We start from the raw sequence: 18,321 nt of genomic DNA on the forward strand, positions 1-18,321 counted from the left end.
CAACCAGGGGTGTGCCTGCATCCCCTGAACTGGATGGCGAAGTCTTAACCACTGGACCACCAGGGAAGCCCCGTCCCTGGTCATTTTGAATGTCTTTGTTAAAGTAGGATAATAGAGCAGATTTTATTGGTCAATTGATCAGCTTGATTTAGAGCATTTACAATATGGAGACATATGTGTGTGGATTCTATTAGTTCCTTTGCCCTAGACCCACTCGTATCAGGGTAGGCATCCTGGTGACATATAGACCTGGAGTCCCAACAAGGCTGTGCACCTAAGCTTGGGGAGATTCACTAAACAGCTCAAGATCATACAGCTGGGAATCTCCTGAAGCTTAAGTTTTCAACTGCAAAATGGAACTAATGGTAGTTGGTTGTAATTGAAAGAGACCAATGGAGTCTACCAAGTAGGATATTACTTGTCTGTAGAGCATTGTGAAAGTTTATAAACTCTGGATCCAGAGGGTCTTTGTTTGCATTCAGGCTCTACCATTTACTAGCTGTGTGATTTGGTGTATTACTGACCCCCTTAAAACCTGTTTTCTCATCAGTAAAATGGGGATGAAAATAGCACCGACCATTGGGGATTTTTATGTAGATTAAATGACACACATAGAGAATGTTTAGCACAGTGACTGCCACGCAAACAAGACTTCCAAAGTATTGTTTACTATTGTTTTCACATAGCAAATACTCAGGAAGCCTTAGTGCTCATTGTTATTTTTGAGAAACACATCTGTTTTATTTTTCTTCGTTTGACAATAGGTACAGTGTCAATGACAAGCAGGTACTAACTGAACATATTCAGTGATGAGATTGAAAATTAAAATGATAGTTATTTTAAAATATCTTACTCACACAAGCTTATGACTATTAATCTAGAAATTGTCAAATAACAGTATGACCATATCTACTTTCTCAGCAGATAACAACACAAAATCACTTTCAGTTCTGTCTCGTTATAGCTTTCAGAAGAAAGAATGTGCCTACTTATTTAAAATACAGATACTTCGGCAAAACAATGAACAGTTCTGAAAAAATTTTTTCTTTTCTTTTTTTGATTGATACATAGCGAACATGCATTATATTAGATTCAGGTGTACAACATAATTATTTGTCATTTGTGTATATTGCAAAATGATCACCTCGGTAAGTCTAGTTAATGTCTGTCACCTTACAGAGTTACTGAATTTTTTTGCTTGTGATGAGAACTTTTAAGATCTACTCTCTTAGCAACTTTCAAATATGCAATACAGCATTAATAACTATTACTGCCAGGCTGTACGTTATATCTCCATGACATTCGTTTTATAACTGGAAGTTTTTACCTTTTTACCCTCTTCATCCATTTGGCCCATCCTCTGGCAACCACTAACTGTTCTCTGTATCTATGAGCTTGTTTTGTTTTGTTTTCTATGTTTCACATATAAGTGAGATCATACATTATTTGTCTTTTTCTGTCTGACTTATGTCACTTACGATAATGCCCTCAAGGTTGATCCAGGCTGTTCCAAATGACAGGATTTTCTCATTTTTATGGCTGAATAATACTCCACTGTGTGCATATGTGTGTGTATGATATATATATATATATATATATATATATGTATCTCACATTTTCTATTTTTTTTTTTGCTTTTGTGAATCTGTCTTGTTTTTATTTATTTTTTAACTTTTTATTGTATATTGGAGTATAACCGATTAACAATGTTGTGATAGTTTCAGGTGCACAGCAAAGTGACTCAGACATACATATACATGTATCCATTCTCCCCCAGACTCCCCTCTCATCCAGGCTGCCACATAACATTGAGCAGAGTTCCCTGTGCTATACAGTAGGTCCTTGTTGGTTATCCTAGATCCCATGCTCCATAACAAAGATAAGCCACCACACTGAGAAGCCCTCACACCACAACAAATAAATAAATAAATAAATAAATAAATAAATTTATTTTTAAATGCTGTGGGATGTGGTATTGACTGAAATACAGTCCCGCCGACCTGCTCACTGGCCATATTGGTGCTGATCTTGCAGGTTCTGAGCAGAGTTAATGAGATAACACATGTGCTGTATCCAAGAGTTCACTGGCCCTTAATTAAAGCACCATAGGGACTTCCCTAGTGGTGCAGTGGTTAAGAATCTGCCTGCCAATGCAGGGGTCAGGGGTTCGAGCCCTTGTCCGGGAAGATCCCACATGCAACGGAGCAACTAAGTCTGTGCGCCACAACTACTGAGCCTGTGCTCTAGAGTCTGCGAACCACAACTACTGAGCCCTCGTGCTACAACTACTGAAGCCCCTGTGCCTAGAGCCTGTGCTCTGCAACAGGAGAAACCACCAAAATGAGAAGCCTGTGCAGCGCAACGAAGAGTAGCCCCCGCTCGCCACAAGTAGAGAAAGGCCGAGTGCAGCAACGACGACCCAACTCAGCCAAGATAAATCAATGAATAAATAAGTCTTAATATAAAGTACCATAAATATTAGACTTTCTCACTTCCAAAAGATATTTCCAGAATTATACATGGATAAGCAGTGGGGTAAGATTTATTGCCGAAAAGGTAGAAAACCTGATCTGTGCTCTCAAGAAGAGTTTAGTCCTCCTGGGAAAATGAAATATATGAGCTATTTATCTGAAGTGGTTAAATAGCAAAGCAGGGCAATGGAAATGAATGGTGTAGATGGGAAAATTGCAGAAGGGCAGAGAAGTGAAACAGAGGAACAACATGTCAAGGGGGAAGATAGCAGTCAATATTGGTGGATTGGGGGGATCCAGCTGGGTTGATCATGTGGTTTATGCTGGGCAGTGTCAGGACTTCAATTACAAGAGTAAGTGAGATTCAGTTCATAGTGGGACTTGAGTGCTAAACAGAAAATGTGGAATCTTACTTGTGGGTGTGGGTATGGAGAGGCAGACAGCTAGAGATCAACACATATTTTGACAATAAATACTCATTTGAAGGACAATTGAAATTGCAGAAGGGTCTGGAAAGAAAAAATCATGGTTGATGTTAAGAAATTCTAAAGAATTGGCTTCAATGAACTCTTATTCACCCTAAACTGGTCTTAAAATATAAATACTGTGTGACACGTTTAATGAATAGTGTATAGATATTTTAGGTTCTATTTTTTATCACACTGACAGTCTTTAATGTCTTGTAGGAAATCCATTTTCTGGTGATGTCATCTCCCCCAGGGAAATCAGTTTTACCAATGTGCAACCGAATCACACCGCTGTGTACCAGTGTGAAGCCTCGAATGTCCATGGCACTATCCTTGCCAATGCCAACATCGATGTTGTAGGTAAGCATACCTGGGAGCAGACTATTTGTCTCCTCTTTTCTACAGGAAAATGTTCACGGTCATACTCAAAAGTAGATTGAATTCTTGGCACATAAAACATGGGAAAAATCAAAGTACCTTTCACCTTACATTTGAGCATGAGGCCTCATACTAAAAGTTATACTTGCAAAAATGTATTGCATTGGGATACTTTCTAATTCAAGAATACAAACTGTGATAGTCAACTGTTTTCCCTTATTAATATGGCTGGGATATAGAAAAAAATTAATTTGCTTGTATTATATGAACATTTAAAACTGCATTTATATTGTTTTCCAATAGATGTCCGTCCATTGATACAAACTGCAGATGAAGAAAGTTATGCCACGGTGGTTGGGTACAGTGCTTTCTTACATTGTGAGTTCTTTGCTTCACCTGAGGCAATTGTGTCCTGGTAAGCTGTTACACGGTTTTCTTAAGAGAATGTCAGTTGTAGATTGTGTCTTTTTTCTTCATCCATCATTTGACAGGCTGCACTGTGTCAAGTTATTACATGTAGCGAGTGCCTCTGAGAAGCAAGGTAGCAAACTTACTTACCTACCTTTCCTGGCACTGTTGACTAGATTTGTAGTATTCTCTCACATGGGGAAATATGGAGAGCCATTTTTGCTCACAAAGGAAAGCAAAAAATTGAAGTGATTGCTAAGACAATTTTATAGGTCTCCATTGCGGATATATCTAAGGTCATACATTACTGTTGTTGTTTTGGGTATTACCTAAATAATTGTTAAGTCTGCATTTCATTCCAAGTGCCTATGTTTAAAACTTTGTCAACATGTATTTTGAATTTAAGTTCGATATATTGGTTGGTATAGTAACTCCACACATCATTGTATGAATCTACCATATTTGTTCCTTCACTAGAAAAACTTGGTTAAACTAGTCTTAAATAATTTTTCCCAGGGCTCTGCAGGGCTGAGATTAGAATGAGGAGAGCAAGGCAAGGTCATCCAAGTATAGGGTCAGATTCTGTCTTTATTTAAAATTTGGATATTTTGTTCATTGTGGATTCTTTTATATTATTTTTGATTTTTAGAAATACCTCATTAAAATATTTATCTTGATTATACTGAGATTTTTTTTTTTGCCAACCCTTAAATTTTGTCTCTGAGGTAAGTGCCTCACTTGCCTTACCCTAGTGCCCGTCCTGTAAAATCTTGTGTGAACAGCAGCCAGACTTTGTCCTTTGGATATTTTCTCTCCAGTAGCCTCTTACTGTGAAATGTATAGGGAGAATCAAGCTGTGGCAGCAAATGCTTGGAAAATGGATGAATGTAGGAGAAAATGACTCTGGGTGATGAGGGTCAATGTAATCCATGTCCACAGGACAGGAAGGACTTCCTGGCCTATAATATTTCTGAGTGACCAGTGTTCCTCTAGGACAGCAGGAGGTTCAGAATGTTTATTATCTCTTTCAATTACTAGCTTTCCCATTTAGTACCCTGAAGCAATGACTAACTAAAGCGCTCACCATCAATAGGCAGAAACTATTTATTAAACTCTGAGGACAGACGCAAAGTGGTACTGAGCGCTATTATTAATACAGCAGAAGCATAGAGCTCAGACACAGATTTCCTCCAGTCACAGTCTATTTGGGCAGGTAAGATGTATACCTATCGCCTATATTGGAAAAATTGTGAACTCTAATGGAACATTTCATAAGGTCTGCTAAGCTCCTGAAGAAGGGATAACACTGAATGACATCAGCGGCCAGTTTGCAAAAGAGTATAGGATTCTATCAAACCCACATTGATTTATACTTTCTATAGGCAGAAGGTGGAAGAAGCAAAACCCCTTGAAGGCAGACGGTATTATTTCCATGAGAATGGCACATTACAGATCAACGAGACCACAGAAGAAGATGCTGGTTCCTACTCTTGTTGGGTAGAAAATGCTAAAGGAAAAACAGCAGTCACAGCCAACTTGGATATTAGAAGTAATTTTATTTTGTTTTTACTTTGCATGAATTGTCACATGGCTTCAGTTTTTCATTTTCCCAAGTGAAACAATATGATTTAAGTTCAGGCATCTGTTAAATTTCTTTAGACTGTTTCAAAACTCCTAGATTGGGTTTCATCTAAACGACCCTCACAAGAATTTTCGGATATGTCGATGATGTGTCCATGGCTTTATACAATTGTAAGAGGGAACTAGGTGTTCTTGGTGATGGATGACCAACAGTATTTAAAAGTCCTCTATTTTGGTGTATTCCTGTAACTCTATTTTATTTCAATAACCAACTCAGTGTAATGTCACCAGTATTCAACTCTTTGAACTAAAAATTTCACAAATAAACTCATAAAGGATCAGTTTCGTAAAGACTCCAGAATGACAAAATGAGGAGGCTTTTGTCCTCTTTTTGAGTCATAAACAGCTCTGTATTTTTTCTCTTGTTCAAGCAGACTGTTTCATTTGTAATTGCTCCCAGTAGTTAAGTATGTGCCAAGATATGTCAGTGTCCCAAAGAGGGGCATGTCAACACCTAGATTCAGGCTGACTGGAACCCAGATCCACAGGCATCAGCAATATTTTGATTTTAAAATTGCTCAGAGAAGGCACCAGCAATATTTTGATTTTAAAATTGCTCAGAGAACCCTTTTCAGGGAAACACAAAGAATAGAAAGATTCTATAGTAAATGGAGGGAGGATTTGTATTTCCTGTGACAGGTCACTCTCATGGCCTGCTACTACCTCTGCTTAGATAACAGGTACATATTTCTTTAATCATCTGTTTTCACTGCTACCTTAACATTTGTCTCTCTCTCTGCACACACACACACACCCTTCTTTCCTTCTTTTATTCTTTCATCGTATTTTTTTCTATACCCTAAGTTATCCAACATGCCAGCCCAATGGACTATATTTTTAAGGCACATTAATATTCATTGATGTCTACTTATAGTGGATGTCTCTCTGCATTTTCAAGTGGTATGTGCAATTTTTTAAATGCTCTTATAACATCAATGAAGATGATTCTTTTTATACTTTATAAAACCAACCTAGATGAAAGATAAGCAACTCTGCCAGGTGAAAGATAATGAGAGTGAAGTCTGGAATCTAAATGAACCTTCACATTCCTATTGCCCAACACAGTGCTTGGCCCAAAGTGGACCTCAAAACTGCTAGTGGCCAGAGAGAAGGCCACGCTCATAAACTTTTGGTCTGCTCTAATGTCCATTTTATATGTAAGGGTTATATAGGAATCATATCCATGAGAATTAAGGGCATACTTTTTACATATGAAAAAGGAATGTCAAGAATGGAATTGAATAAGAGGCTATGCAGCATGAGCTTTGGTCTCTTTCAGTCTTGAGTTCAAATCACAGCTTAGTCCCTTACTAGTTAGAAAATATTAGTATCCTTACTTAATTTCATTTTAACCTTAAGTTATCTTCTTGGTGAGGTAGAGATATGAATATTCATAGAATTGTTGTAAAATGTCACAATGAATATAAACTTCTTCATAGAGTCTAGTTAAATGAAATAAGTGCTTATTAAATGGTATCAATTATTATTCAATGGATTCCTTTAAAGTTAGAATTAGGAGTAGGATGTTTAGAACTTCACTTGAAATTAAGTCAATTTGATAACCTCTTCAGATTTCATGCTTGGAATATCAAAAACTCAATTTTACTAACACTTTAATTTTTAATCAGTTTCTTGAGTAACATATAGATAGCAAATATTAGAACATGATTGTGGAGTTGGAGGTCAGATCATGAGATTTGGCTTCTGAGAGGATTACCAAGTGCCACATTGGGGTAAAGTGTATCTGCCTTTAATATGGTCCTTAAGAGTAAGGATTATATGTTTTGAAACAATTATAAAGAAACAGACATTTTCCAAGACAGCCACGGTACCAATGTTTGAGCTTTATATTGTTTTGTTTTGTTTTCTAACATCTTTATTGGAGGATAATTGCTTTACAATGTTGTGTTAGTTTCTGCTGTATAACAAAGTGAATCAGCTATATGTATACATGTATCCCCATATCCCCTCCCTCTTGCGTCTCCCTCCCACCCCTCTAGGTGGTCACAAAGCACCGAGCTGATCTCCCTGTGCTTTGCACCTGCTTCCCACTAGCTATCTATTTTACATTTGCTACTATATATATGTCAGTGCTACTCTCTCACTTTGTTCCAGATTACCCTTCCCCCTCCCCATGTCTTCAAGTCCATTCTCTACGTCTGCGTCTTTATTCCTGTCCTGCCCCTATGTTCATGAGATCCATTTTTTTCCTTTCAATTCCGTATATATGTGTTAGCAAACAGTATTTGTCTTTCTCTTTCTGACTTACTTCACTCTGTCTCTAGGTCCATCCACCTCACTACAAATAACTCAATTTCGTTTCTTTTTATGGCTGAGTAATATTCCATTGTATACATGTGCCACATCTTCTTTATCCATTCATCTGTAGATGGACACATAGGGTGCTTCCATGTCTTGGCTATTGAAAATAGAGCTGCAGTGAACATTGTGGTACATGACTCTTTTTGAATTATGGTTTCCTCAGCGTATATGCCTAGTAGTGAGATTGCTGGGTTGTATGGTAGTTCTATTTTTAGCTTTTTGAGTAACCTCCATACTGTTCTCCATAGTGGCTGTATCAATTTAGATTCCCACCAACAGTGCAAGAGGGTTCCCTTTTCTCCACACCTTCTCCAGCATTTATTGTTTGTAGATATTTTGATGGTGGCCATTCTGAGTGGTGTGCGGTGATACCTCATTGTAGTTTTGACTTGCATTTTCCTAATGACTAGTGATGTTGAGCATCCTTTCGTGTGTTTGTTGACAATCTGTATATCTTCTTTGGAGAATTGTCTATTTAGGTCTTCTGCCCATTTTTGGGTTGGGTTGTTTGTGTTTTTGATATTGAGCTGCATGAGCTGCTTGTATATTTTGGAGATTAATCCTTTGTCAGTTGCTTCATTGGCAAATATTTTCTCCCATTCTGAGGGCTCTCTTTTCATCTTGTTTATGGTTTCCTTTGCTGTGCAAAAGCTTTTAAATTTTATTAGGTCCCATTTGTTTATTTTCGTTTTTATTTCCATTTCTCTCGGAGGTGGGTCATAATGGATTTTGCTGTGATTTATGTCATGGAGTGTTCTGCCTATGTTTTCCTCTAAGAGTTTCATAGTGTCTGGTCTTACATTTAGGTCTTTAATCCATTTTGAGTTTATTTTGTGTACGGTGTTAGGAAGTGTTCTAGTTTCATTCTTTTACATGTAGCTGTCCAGTTTTCCCAGCACCACTTACTGAAGAGGCTGTCTTTTCTCCATTGTATATTCTTGCCTCCTTTGTCAAAGATAAGGTGACCTTGTGTGCCTAGGTTTATCTCTGGTCTTTCTATCCTGTTCCATTGTTCTATATTTCTGTTTTTGTGCCAGTACCATATTGTCTTGATTACTGTAGCTTTGTAGTATAGTTTGAAGTTGGAGAGCTTGATTCCTCCAGCTCCATTTTTCTTTCTCAAGATTGCTTTGGCTATTCGGGGTCTTTTGTGTTTCCATACAAATTGTAAAATGTTTTGTTCTAGTTCTGTGAAAAATGTCATTGGTAGTTTGATAGGGATTGCATTGAATCTGTAGATTGCTTTGGGTAGTATAGTCATTTTCACAATGTTGATTCTTCCAGTCCAAGAGCATGGTATATCTCTCCATCTGTTTGTATTGTCTTTAATTTCTTTCATCAGTGTCTTATAGTTTTCTGCATACAGGTCTTTTGTCTCCTTAGGTATGTTTATTCCTAGGTATTTTATTTTTATTCCTAGGTATTTTATCCATATTGTTGATATTACTAATTTACTTTCCAAATATGACTCACTGTAACTCATTCAACAAATACGTATTGAGTACCTACTGTACGCAGGCTCCCTTCTGGGCTCTGGAGTTACTTGAATGAAACAAAACAAGCAAAGCCTCCACGTTCATGGTGCTTATGTTCGCATTCCACACCTTCATGTTGTTAGTTTATCTATGCATTGGCTTCACCATTTAATCTCAGATTTGAGTTAATAATAAACAAGTTAATAGAAAATTAATTGATTTCCTCTTTATGGTATTTTGATCACATGTCCAGAAGCACCAGAAGGACAATTTATATTATTTTCAATATCCAGAGGCATTTGCTTGCTTACACTCTTGGGAAATTGCTATTAATATAATACTTCTACCCAGGTGCCCTGGCTTGGAAGGAATGAAAATAGTAATGATATGTGATGTTAGGAAATAACAGTGTGACAAACATTGCATGAGGATTTGACTATCAGTGTTGACCATTTTGGTTGATTAAATTGCAGACACTTGATAGCAAAGTAAGCTGTGTTCTATAGCTCTAACTAGTATCTTTATTTTGTAAAAACAGATGCTACAAAACTTAGAGTTTCTCCTAAGAATCCTCGTGTCCCCAGATCACATACACTTGAATTACATTGTGAGAGCAAATGTGACTCACATTTGAAATACAGTTTAAAATTATCCTGGAGTAAAGATGGAGAAGCCTTTGAAATTAATGGCACAGAGGATGGCAGGTAGGTAAACTATTTTTTTAATCTTTATTGGAGTATAATTGCTTTACAATGTTGTGTTAGTTTCTGCTGTACAACAAAGTGAATCAGCTAAATGTATACATTTATCCCCAAATCCCCTCCCTCTTGAGCCTACCTCCCACCCCCCAATCCCACCCCTCCAGGTCATTACAAAACACTGAGTTGATCTCCCTGTGCTATGCAGCAGCTTCCCACTAGATATCTGTTTTACATTTGGTACTATATATATGTCATTGCTACTCTCTCACTTCATCCCAGTTTCCCCTTCTCCCCCTGTGTCCTCAAGTCTGTTCTTTATGACTGCGTCTTTATTCCTGCCCTACCACTAAGTTCATCAGTACACCATTTTTTTAGACTGCATATATATGCCTTAGCATACGGTATTTGTTTTTCTCTTTCAGACTTACTTCACTCTGTATGACAGACTCCAGATCCATCCACCTCACTTCAAATAACTCAATTTCGTTTCTTTTTATGGCTGAGTAATATTCCATTATATATATGTGCCACATCTTCTTTATCCATTCGTCTGTTGATGGACACGTAGGTTGCTTCCATGTCCTGACTACTGTATATAGTGCTGCAGTGAACATTGTGGTACATGACTCTTTTTGAATTCTGGTTTTCTCAGGGTATATGCCCAGTAGTGGGATTGCTGGGTCATATGGTAGTTCTATTTTTAGTTTTTTAAGGAATCTCCATACTGTTCTCCGTAGTGGCTGTATCCATTTATATTCCCACCAACAGTACAAGAGGGTTCCCTTTTCTTCACACCCTCTCCAGCATTTATTGTTTGTAGATTTTTTTTTTTTTGTGGTACGAGGGCCTCTCGCTGTTGTGGCCCCTCCCGTTGCAGAGCACAGGCTCCGGACGTGCAGGCTCAGCGGCCTCAGCTCACGGGCCCAGCCGCTCTGCGGCACGTGGGATCCTCCCGGACCAGGGCACGAACCCGTGTCCCCTGCATCGGCAGGCAGACTCCCAACCACTGCGCCACCAGGGAAGCCCTGTTTGTAGATTTTTTGATGATGGCCATTCTGACGGATGTGAGGTGATACCTCATTGTGTTTTTGATTTGCATTTCTCTAATGATTAGTGATGTTGAGCATCCTTTCTTGTGTTTGTTGGCAATTGGTATGTGTTTAAAGAAAATTACAGGCCAATATCACTGATGAACATAGATGCAAAACTCCTCAACAAAATAGTAGCAAACAGAATCCAGCAACACGTTAAAAGGATCATACACCATGATCAGGTGGGGTTTATCCCAGGAATGCAAGGATTCTTCAGTATACACAAAGCAATCAATGTGATACACCATATTAACAAATTGAAGGATAAATACTATATGATAATCTCAATAGATGCAGAAAAAGAATTTAACAAAATACAACACCTATTTTTGGTAAACTATTATAGTATCTCATAATATTTGCTTGGGATTAAACCTTGCATTTGAAAGAAAAATAGTTGTAAAAGTATACACACTGAATTAGAATATAAAAACTGCTTATTACATTTCAGTCTTTAAGGCAGTATTTAAAAGGTCAAACAGTGTACTTGTTTCACTTCCACACGTTTCTCTCCTTATTTTTGCTACCAATTTTTCATGAACATGTACCATCCTGTGAGTGCAGGCAACAGAAACAGCTCCTGTTATTTGAGGAATATTTATTGCATGGGCTTGGGTGCTCACAAAACCATTAGAAAGAGTGGAGGAGATAGGTCTATGGGTGCTGCTTACTAAGCTTTTGGGGTTTTGGTGATATGGCATTGCAGCTGCAATTCACATGTCTGGAAATTGCTGCTGTCTTCACTGCCCCCCTCACCCCACTGGTTCTCCTGGTGAGTCCAGCACTGCCAGCTCTTATATCTGCCAGAGTCCCTGTCTGCTCACAAGGCCCTAGAGGAGATGGTGCCCATTTCTCTTCTACCTCCCAATCTCATAGGAATTTATCTCATGGGTGGAAGCTAAATCATATCTCAGATCCTTCCTATTGGTAAGTATTGACAAGTATAGTTTTGAGCCTTCCAGCTTCTTTGTAAAGAATATGTAAAAGTGTAGAAGAGAGAATGTAGAGTAAGTGTGACTAGATGCTGACTAGTACTATATTTAAACACTGTTAAGTGTATCAAAGGAAGAGAAAACAGTCAATATTTAACGAATGCGTGTGCTGTCTTTTGGAAGCAGAGGACATTCCCCTTGCTTTTGCATTGTTGCTGAGTTAGGGGTAAAATTTGACCATCCTTGTTCCAGATCTCACCCGCCGTCTTGTTATTCATCATTCTGAAAAACTAAATCTGAAGATCTTTAGACAGGACTTGCATTCCTTAGGCGAGATGGTGTCAGTGTCATCATTAAGAGAATGGCCTCTGGAACCCAGGGGCTTGGGATTGAATCCCAGCTTTGTCACTTATTGGGTCTGTGACCTTAGACCAGCTGCCTAACTTTTCTGTGCCTTAGTTGTATATTCTATAACATAGTTTAGTTCAAAAAAATTGTTTAAGGTAACTTCATCATAGGGTTATTATGAGTTAACACCAAGCACTTAGAATATACTCAGTACTCAGTCCAATTTAGCTGTGATGACTCATTCTCCTCATTTCTCTGGTAGTCTTGTCTCATTTCTTTTACCTGCTTGGTCTTTTTTGGTATTTGTGGGTATGTGTGCCACTTCTATATAAAGGCATTGATTGGTCTCTGCCTGGGTACTTAATTTATTCTATCTCATCCCTCCTCTGTATTTTATGTTTGTGGAAAGGCAGCATATATACTGCAACCAGTTGTCAGTGACACAAAAGGAGAATAACTGTTGATACCTAACAGGCTACATGTTGCAACAGAGATCTTCAGCCTTTGGTTAGGTGTGAGTTGATTTGTCAACTGCTCAGATCCCCCCCAAATTCCGTTTTGTCAACTGTGTAGTTATTTGGGGTCTTCCGTATAACCTCTGGGTTATAGCCAAGAAGGGAATCAGACTCATGCCTTGTTGGTAATGTGACCTGCATATTTAGGCCCTGAATCCAGACTCTCCAACCAGCCTCTTTGTGTGACTCAGTTTTATAGCTTCTGCAGGATGCTGGGGCTGACACTCAATTGAGCCTCTGGCTCTCTGAGTCACCTAAGTAATGCAGACATTCTTCTAGTTTTCCTTAACACAGAAGTGATATTTGGGGTGGGATGGGGTGGGAATGACTGTTGCAGGCTGGTCTTGACTGGAGCCAGGAGCAGGCATGGAATTGTAGCAGGGAGTTGAGATCACAGGTATCAGCTAAATTTCTGTAGAACCATTAGTAAGCTCCCATTTCTCACCTTCTGCCGGGACACCTTCTCCTATCACTAGGCTGGGAACCAGAAGCTTTTACCTAGAAAGTGGTTAAATTTCTGATCCAAAGGCACATAGAGGAAAATGAGAAGTAAAACACCTTCTGCTCTCCCCTTTTGTCCCCTGTTATGTACAGGGGTATGATAAGTGTTGGAAACTGCTACCCTGGACCATTATACCTGCTGGGTGCCTCATGCTATGTTAGTGCCTCCCATACATGCTTTCCCTCTATTATCCTCACAGTAAACTTATTAGGAAGGCTGAAATGACCTCAAGGAATTTTCTGTGGATTTCTAACCTGCAGGTGGCTCTAGACAATACAATATTGTTATGAAAAATGAAATACAGTGTGGGTATGCTATCAAAACACTTTTAAAATTTAGACTGTCCTTAACAAATGTAATGGGGACTGTTCATGACCATAGACAGAGTGAACGACCCAGTCCTGAAGGAGAGGAGGGATGGCAGAGGGATGTGGGATGTGTCCACGTGTCCGTGAATAGGAGGATGAGAGGGAAAAGGTGTCAAAAGCACAAGTGCGAGGGCTTTATCTTGGCCTCAAGGAAGGGCTTCTTTTTCCCCTCAGAAATGGCAGCAGATGAATGGGGTAGAACTCAGGGGTGGGGGATAAGGATGCAGAGGTTATAAGGCATTAGATTAGGCAGAGATTATAAGGATAGAGAAGGGTCTCTTCCTAAGAAAAGAGGAACTAAGGTAATTTGTTCAAGCAGAAAGGCAGGAGGAATGGGAGTTGGGGCATTAAGAAATGTGATTAGTTACAAGCCAACAATGAATTAAATCAATTTGATTAATATTATTAGTAACACTCTTTGAGCACATACTAAGCCAGGCTCTATACACAAATCACTTTGTGTTTTCCCTCATTTACTTCTCCTGAAAAGAAAGAAAATATTGTTATCCCCATTTCTTAAATAAGGTGAATTAGGCTCCAAGTTTTGTGCAAGATTATACAAGTCATAGTTGGTGGAACCAAGCCTCAAACACAGGTCTCCAAAGAAAGCAACATTTTTAATATTGCCTGGAGCGAAATTTGTTACAAGATGGAATGGAGCAAGAAAACACTGGAGGTTAACATGGTTCGGGGACTAGCAATCTGGATATTTCAGATGAAGGAGGTGAGAGGTTGTAGAATGATAGCAAAGGGAGGTAGTTAAGCAGGTAAAAACAGGGGAAAAGACTGAGAGGAACAGAGATGAAGATGAAGCCAGAGAACAGGTTCTATGTAGAGTAGAAACCATTTTAAAAATGTATAATGTGCTTAACAAGGATTTCTTCAAGCAGAATACAGTTGATCTATGATGGAAACAGTGTAAGACAGAAATAAAGAGTTGTGGTCTTAGGCACTGAGAATTTGGAGCTGTTTGTTACTTCAGCACAGCAGAGTGTATCCTTGCTAACACAAATAGTTGTCAGATTTTGATGTGAGCCAGAATTACCTAGGTATCATGTTCAACTGCAGTGGCCCTTGTCCTATTCCCAAAAGTTCTGATTTGGAAACTGGACTGAGCCCAACAAAGGAAATTTTTAATAACCTCCCTGGGTACATCATACCTACCAAATTTCAAGGACCAGGGGGTCATTCTACCTTGATTAAAATGAGGTACATTCGTGAGTTTTAAAAGACAGTGCATTACAGAAAAGTTGCCCTTAAGTTGCCGTTTCTTTCTGGCGTGAAGCAGCCCCACACCAGGGTACAAATCTTGGCAAGAAGATTGTAGGCTAGATTTCAGCTCCACTGGGCCCTCATGAATGTGCAGGGCACAAACAGCCCTCTTGAAGAGGTTATTAAATTGTATTTCTTCATCTAAGAAGGTAAACTTTGCAAAATTATCAGTGTATGTAATATTCTGATATTTGTACCAAATGGACACATAACTAACATGAACTGAGAAACTATGTCAAAGCTTTATCATTACAATTATAGTGAGATTCTTGACTAGCTATACCAGGTAGTATTGATTAGCAAATCATTCAGTGATTGGTAGAGGGGTAAGGGGCCGACTTTGTCTGTAATCAAAGGGCAGAACCATGTTTGACTTTACTACAGTTTTAATTGGTTTTCTATAACTCGAACTTTTCAGCAGCCTATATGAGTTTTATATTAAGAAACTAAATTATTTAAGATTTTCTCTCCCTCCCCACAAGGAAGACATTGTTTATTTCAATTAAATAGCACAATGCTGTGAATATATCTCAGATTTAATGGAACTTTATTTTAAAAAAAAATACTTGAATAGTTACGCTAACAATACATAGGCATAGGGTAAAGGTATAATTCATATTTTAAAAATTCATATAGTAAACTCAATTACAAATTGGCAAAAAGAGAACAAATAATAAAAAGCCAGCACCAAATGATTTGCAAAAAGAAGTACTAGTCTGCCATCTACTGTTCAGATAAGTCACAGTTCACTTTTTATCACATCTTAAAGTGCATTCTGTGTGGGAGGTGGAAGGATGGAGAAAAGAGAAAGTTGTCAAAAATAGAGATTGCCAGACTTCATCTCACATATTCTGGTTCTGTAGAACTGGGGTGTGATTCAGGAATCTGCCTTTGTAAGAAGCACCCAAGTTGATCCTATGTAGGTGGTTCCCTAAACATACCTTAAGAATTATTCAAATTTATCTTAGCCATTGTGAGGTATGGTACACTCTTCAGACACACCAGGCAAGATGGCTCCATCACTGACCCATGAATCACAGATGGTTGGATTTGGTAATTTAAAAACCAACCAACCAACCAACCTGATCCCTTTCATGGCTTGTAGACATTTGTGTGTGCTTGAATAATACTTTCCAGTTTTCAAGTATGGCATTCTCTAATAAAATTTGCGTTATGGGACAAGTTTTTTTTAAAATTCTTCCTTAAATTGCTTTCTATGGGGAATATTTAGTTTTGAAAGGATTACATTTCTATTGTTTCTGTTTGTTTCATCCTCATCATAGACTCACTTTTTTCCTGGTAGGATAATTATTGATGGAGCTAATTTGACTATATCTAATGTCACCGTAGAAGACCAAGGTGTATACTCGTGTTCAGCTCACACTGCTCTAGATAGCACTGCTGCTATGACTCAAGTTACCGTCCTTGGTAAGTGCACTAACGAATAAGGAAATCTTTGTTCATTTCTTTTCCATTACTGATTAAATTCCACTGTTCTTAGGCAATTAAACCAATGATTATTTAAGCCCATGCACATTTATTGTTAGTTTGAAATTTTCAATTAAAGAGCGACCCTACTTTCGAGTGCTTTTGCCTCTTCTGGTTCTAAAGAAGTTAATTGATGCTTAATTTCTTTTTTCTACTTGGGTAATGTTGCCAGAAGCAGTGGGAGGTAGGTGATGCTCTCAGCAGAAAGAAAACTGAAGCATGCTTGACTTCCCAGGACCCTTGAGTTACACTTTCCTAGTGCACGGAGAAATGTGGCTAAGGAATGGAGATGGGCCAGCATGGAGGGGTCAGGGTAGGGGCCCAGTGGTGATTAAACAGTGGCCCTGCCCTAAACCAGTGGCCTAGACCAAGCTCAGCTCCCAGGGTCCCAGGAAGGGGGCAAGGGAGGGACTTCAAGGGTTCTTCTGCAAAGAAAGGCCTCTGATTTTTTTAAATAATAATGCTAATTAGAAAACAATGTGCACAACTCACTGGTGTAATCAATGCAATTACCCCTGCAGTTACCCATGTCGATAGCTCTTAGACCCTTAGACCGTCCGTTGGATAGCTCTCCTAGTTTCCCTTCCAGATTTCACCATCCACCAGCTCTCTGAATCTGGAAACCTGACCTGTGTGGACACCAACAAACCACTTACCCTCAAGCTTTCATTCGGTTCAGCCAACGGGGAGCCCTGGCAGCAGAGGCAGTTGGGGGGATAATGTGTTTTTTCTGGATAATTCCTCCCTGCAGGCTGGCTGTGTGTGTCCCTCTGCCAAAGTCACTGATTCTCTCAGAGGCTTTGTCCACACAGCTCTCTCTGATGGGATTCCAGTAACTGCCCTGCCCACCCCTCACCCCCCACCCTGGATATCCCGCTCACGTCTTTTGAAAGAGTCTTGATTAGAATCTCTTTGAAGTACCCTAACTTGTGTGAACTGTTTACTCTCTGCTGTGCTGGGACCCTGACAAAGACATTCTTACAGTTTTCTCTCATAATTCTGTTTCAGTGGGCACCATTTAGTTTTCCTTGAGTTTGCTGATAGTCCTTAGGAGAGGTTTGATTTGGCCTAAACACCTTTACCGTATGTCTAGATTAATCCTGATTATTAACAGGTATTTGTATCTTTAGCGCTTTGGTTGCCGGGATTCACAGGTAGGTTGCCTACCATGGGTACAGACTGAGAGGAAAGAATTCAGTCTCTTTTGAGGTAGGCTGGTGAAAAATGAGTAAATAGGCAGGTTCTGTCCTAGTGAACCAAATGGCCACTATATTTTAAGTGAGATAAATGACCACCATCTTTCAAGTGAAGTGAATGGCCACCATGTTGGGTTTTCAAAAAAAAAAAAAAAAAAATGTAGTTCCCAGGTGGTAGGTGGTATGGACTTGGTTCAAAAGAATGAAACCTTTAGGTGATATGTTTCAGCTATCTCAGGGGCAGAAAGGTTCAATCCTTAGTAATCATTCCAGTAGTAATTCTCCAGACCAAATAGTTGAGCCTAAGGTAAACTGGAGTTTATCCCAGGCACGACAATTTTAAGTGTAAATGTCAGGATCCATGGCCTTTGCCCCCGAGTATTTTGAGCAATGGCAAGGAGACTGGGGTCCCTGCCACTTGGTACATGCCATCTAAATTTTCTTGTGAAATTTAATACATCTGTCTTGTAATGGGCTGCCATCTTCTAGAACTGTTCAATTTTGATCATTTTAAATAAATAGTGGCCAGGATTACATGTACTATTTACTTATGAGGTAATTACCAAATGTTTTCAGAATGAAAAGAAAATAATAAAAAATAATCTATGAGACAGGCTGCATTTTCTTAACCACTTCTTGGCATTTACATTCTAATTTTCAGGGCAGCCTCAGATTTTAAGAAGCATAGACCCATAACTGACAGTAACAAATGACAAATCCATGTATAATTTCTAAAAGACTCTTTT

The 18,321-nt window shown here is 38.8% G+C and overlaps 1 protein-coding gene across 3 annotated transcripts in view; it reads left to right on the forward strand.

Moving 5' to 3' along the window:
- CHL1 (cell adhesion molecule L1 like) overlaps nucleotides 1–18,321 on the forward strand; it is a 79,426-nt gene that overhangs the window by 37,865 nt on the left and 23,240 nt on the right. For all 3 annotated transcript variants that reach the window (XM_060109948.1, XM_060109950.1, XM_060109949.1), the window contains 5 exons: nucleotides 3,158–3,298; nucleotides 3,620–3,731; nucleotides 5,107–5,273; nucleotides 9,701–9,866; nucleotides 16,195–16,319. In XM_060109948.1, coding sequence (XP_059965931.1) covers nucleotides 3,158–3,298; nucleotides 3,620–3,731; nucleotides 5,107–5,273; nucleotides 9,701–9,866; nucleotides 16,195–16,319 — 711 coding nt within the window. The remainder of the gene's footprint in view (nucleotides 1–3,157; nucleotides 3,299–3,619; nucleotides 3,732–5,106; nucleotides 5,274–9,700; nucleotides 9,867–16,194; nucleotides 16,320–18,321) is intronic.

This window comes from Mesoplodon densirostris, chromosome 10 (assembly GCF_025265405.1).
Source record: "Mesoplodon densirostris isolate mMesDen1 chromosome 10, mMesDen1 primary haplotype, whole genome shotgun sequence".
NCBI classification, from domain to species: Eukaryota; Metazoa; Chordata; class Mammalia; order Artiodactyla; family Ziphiidae; genus Mesoplodon; species Mesoplodon densirostris.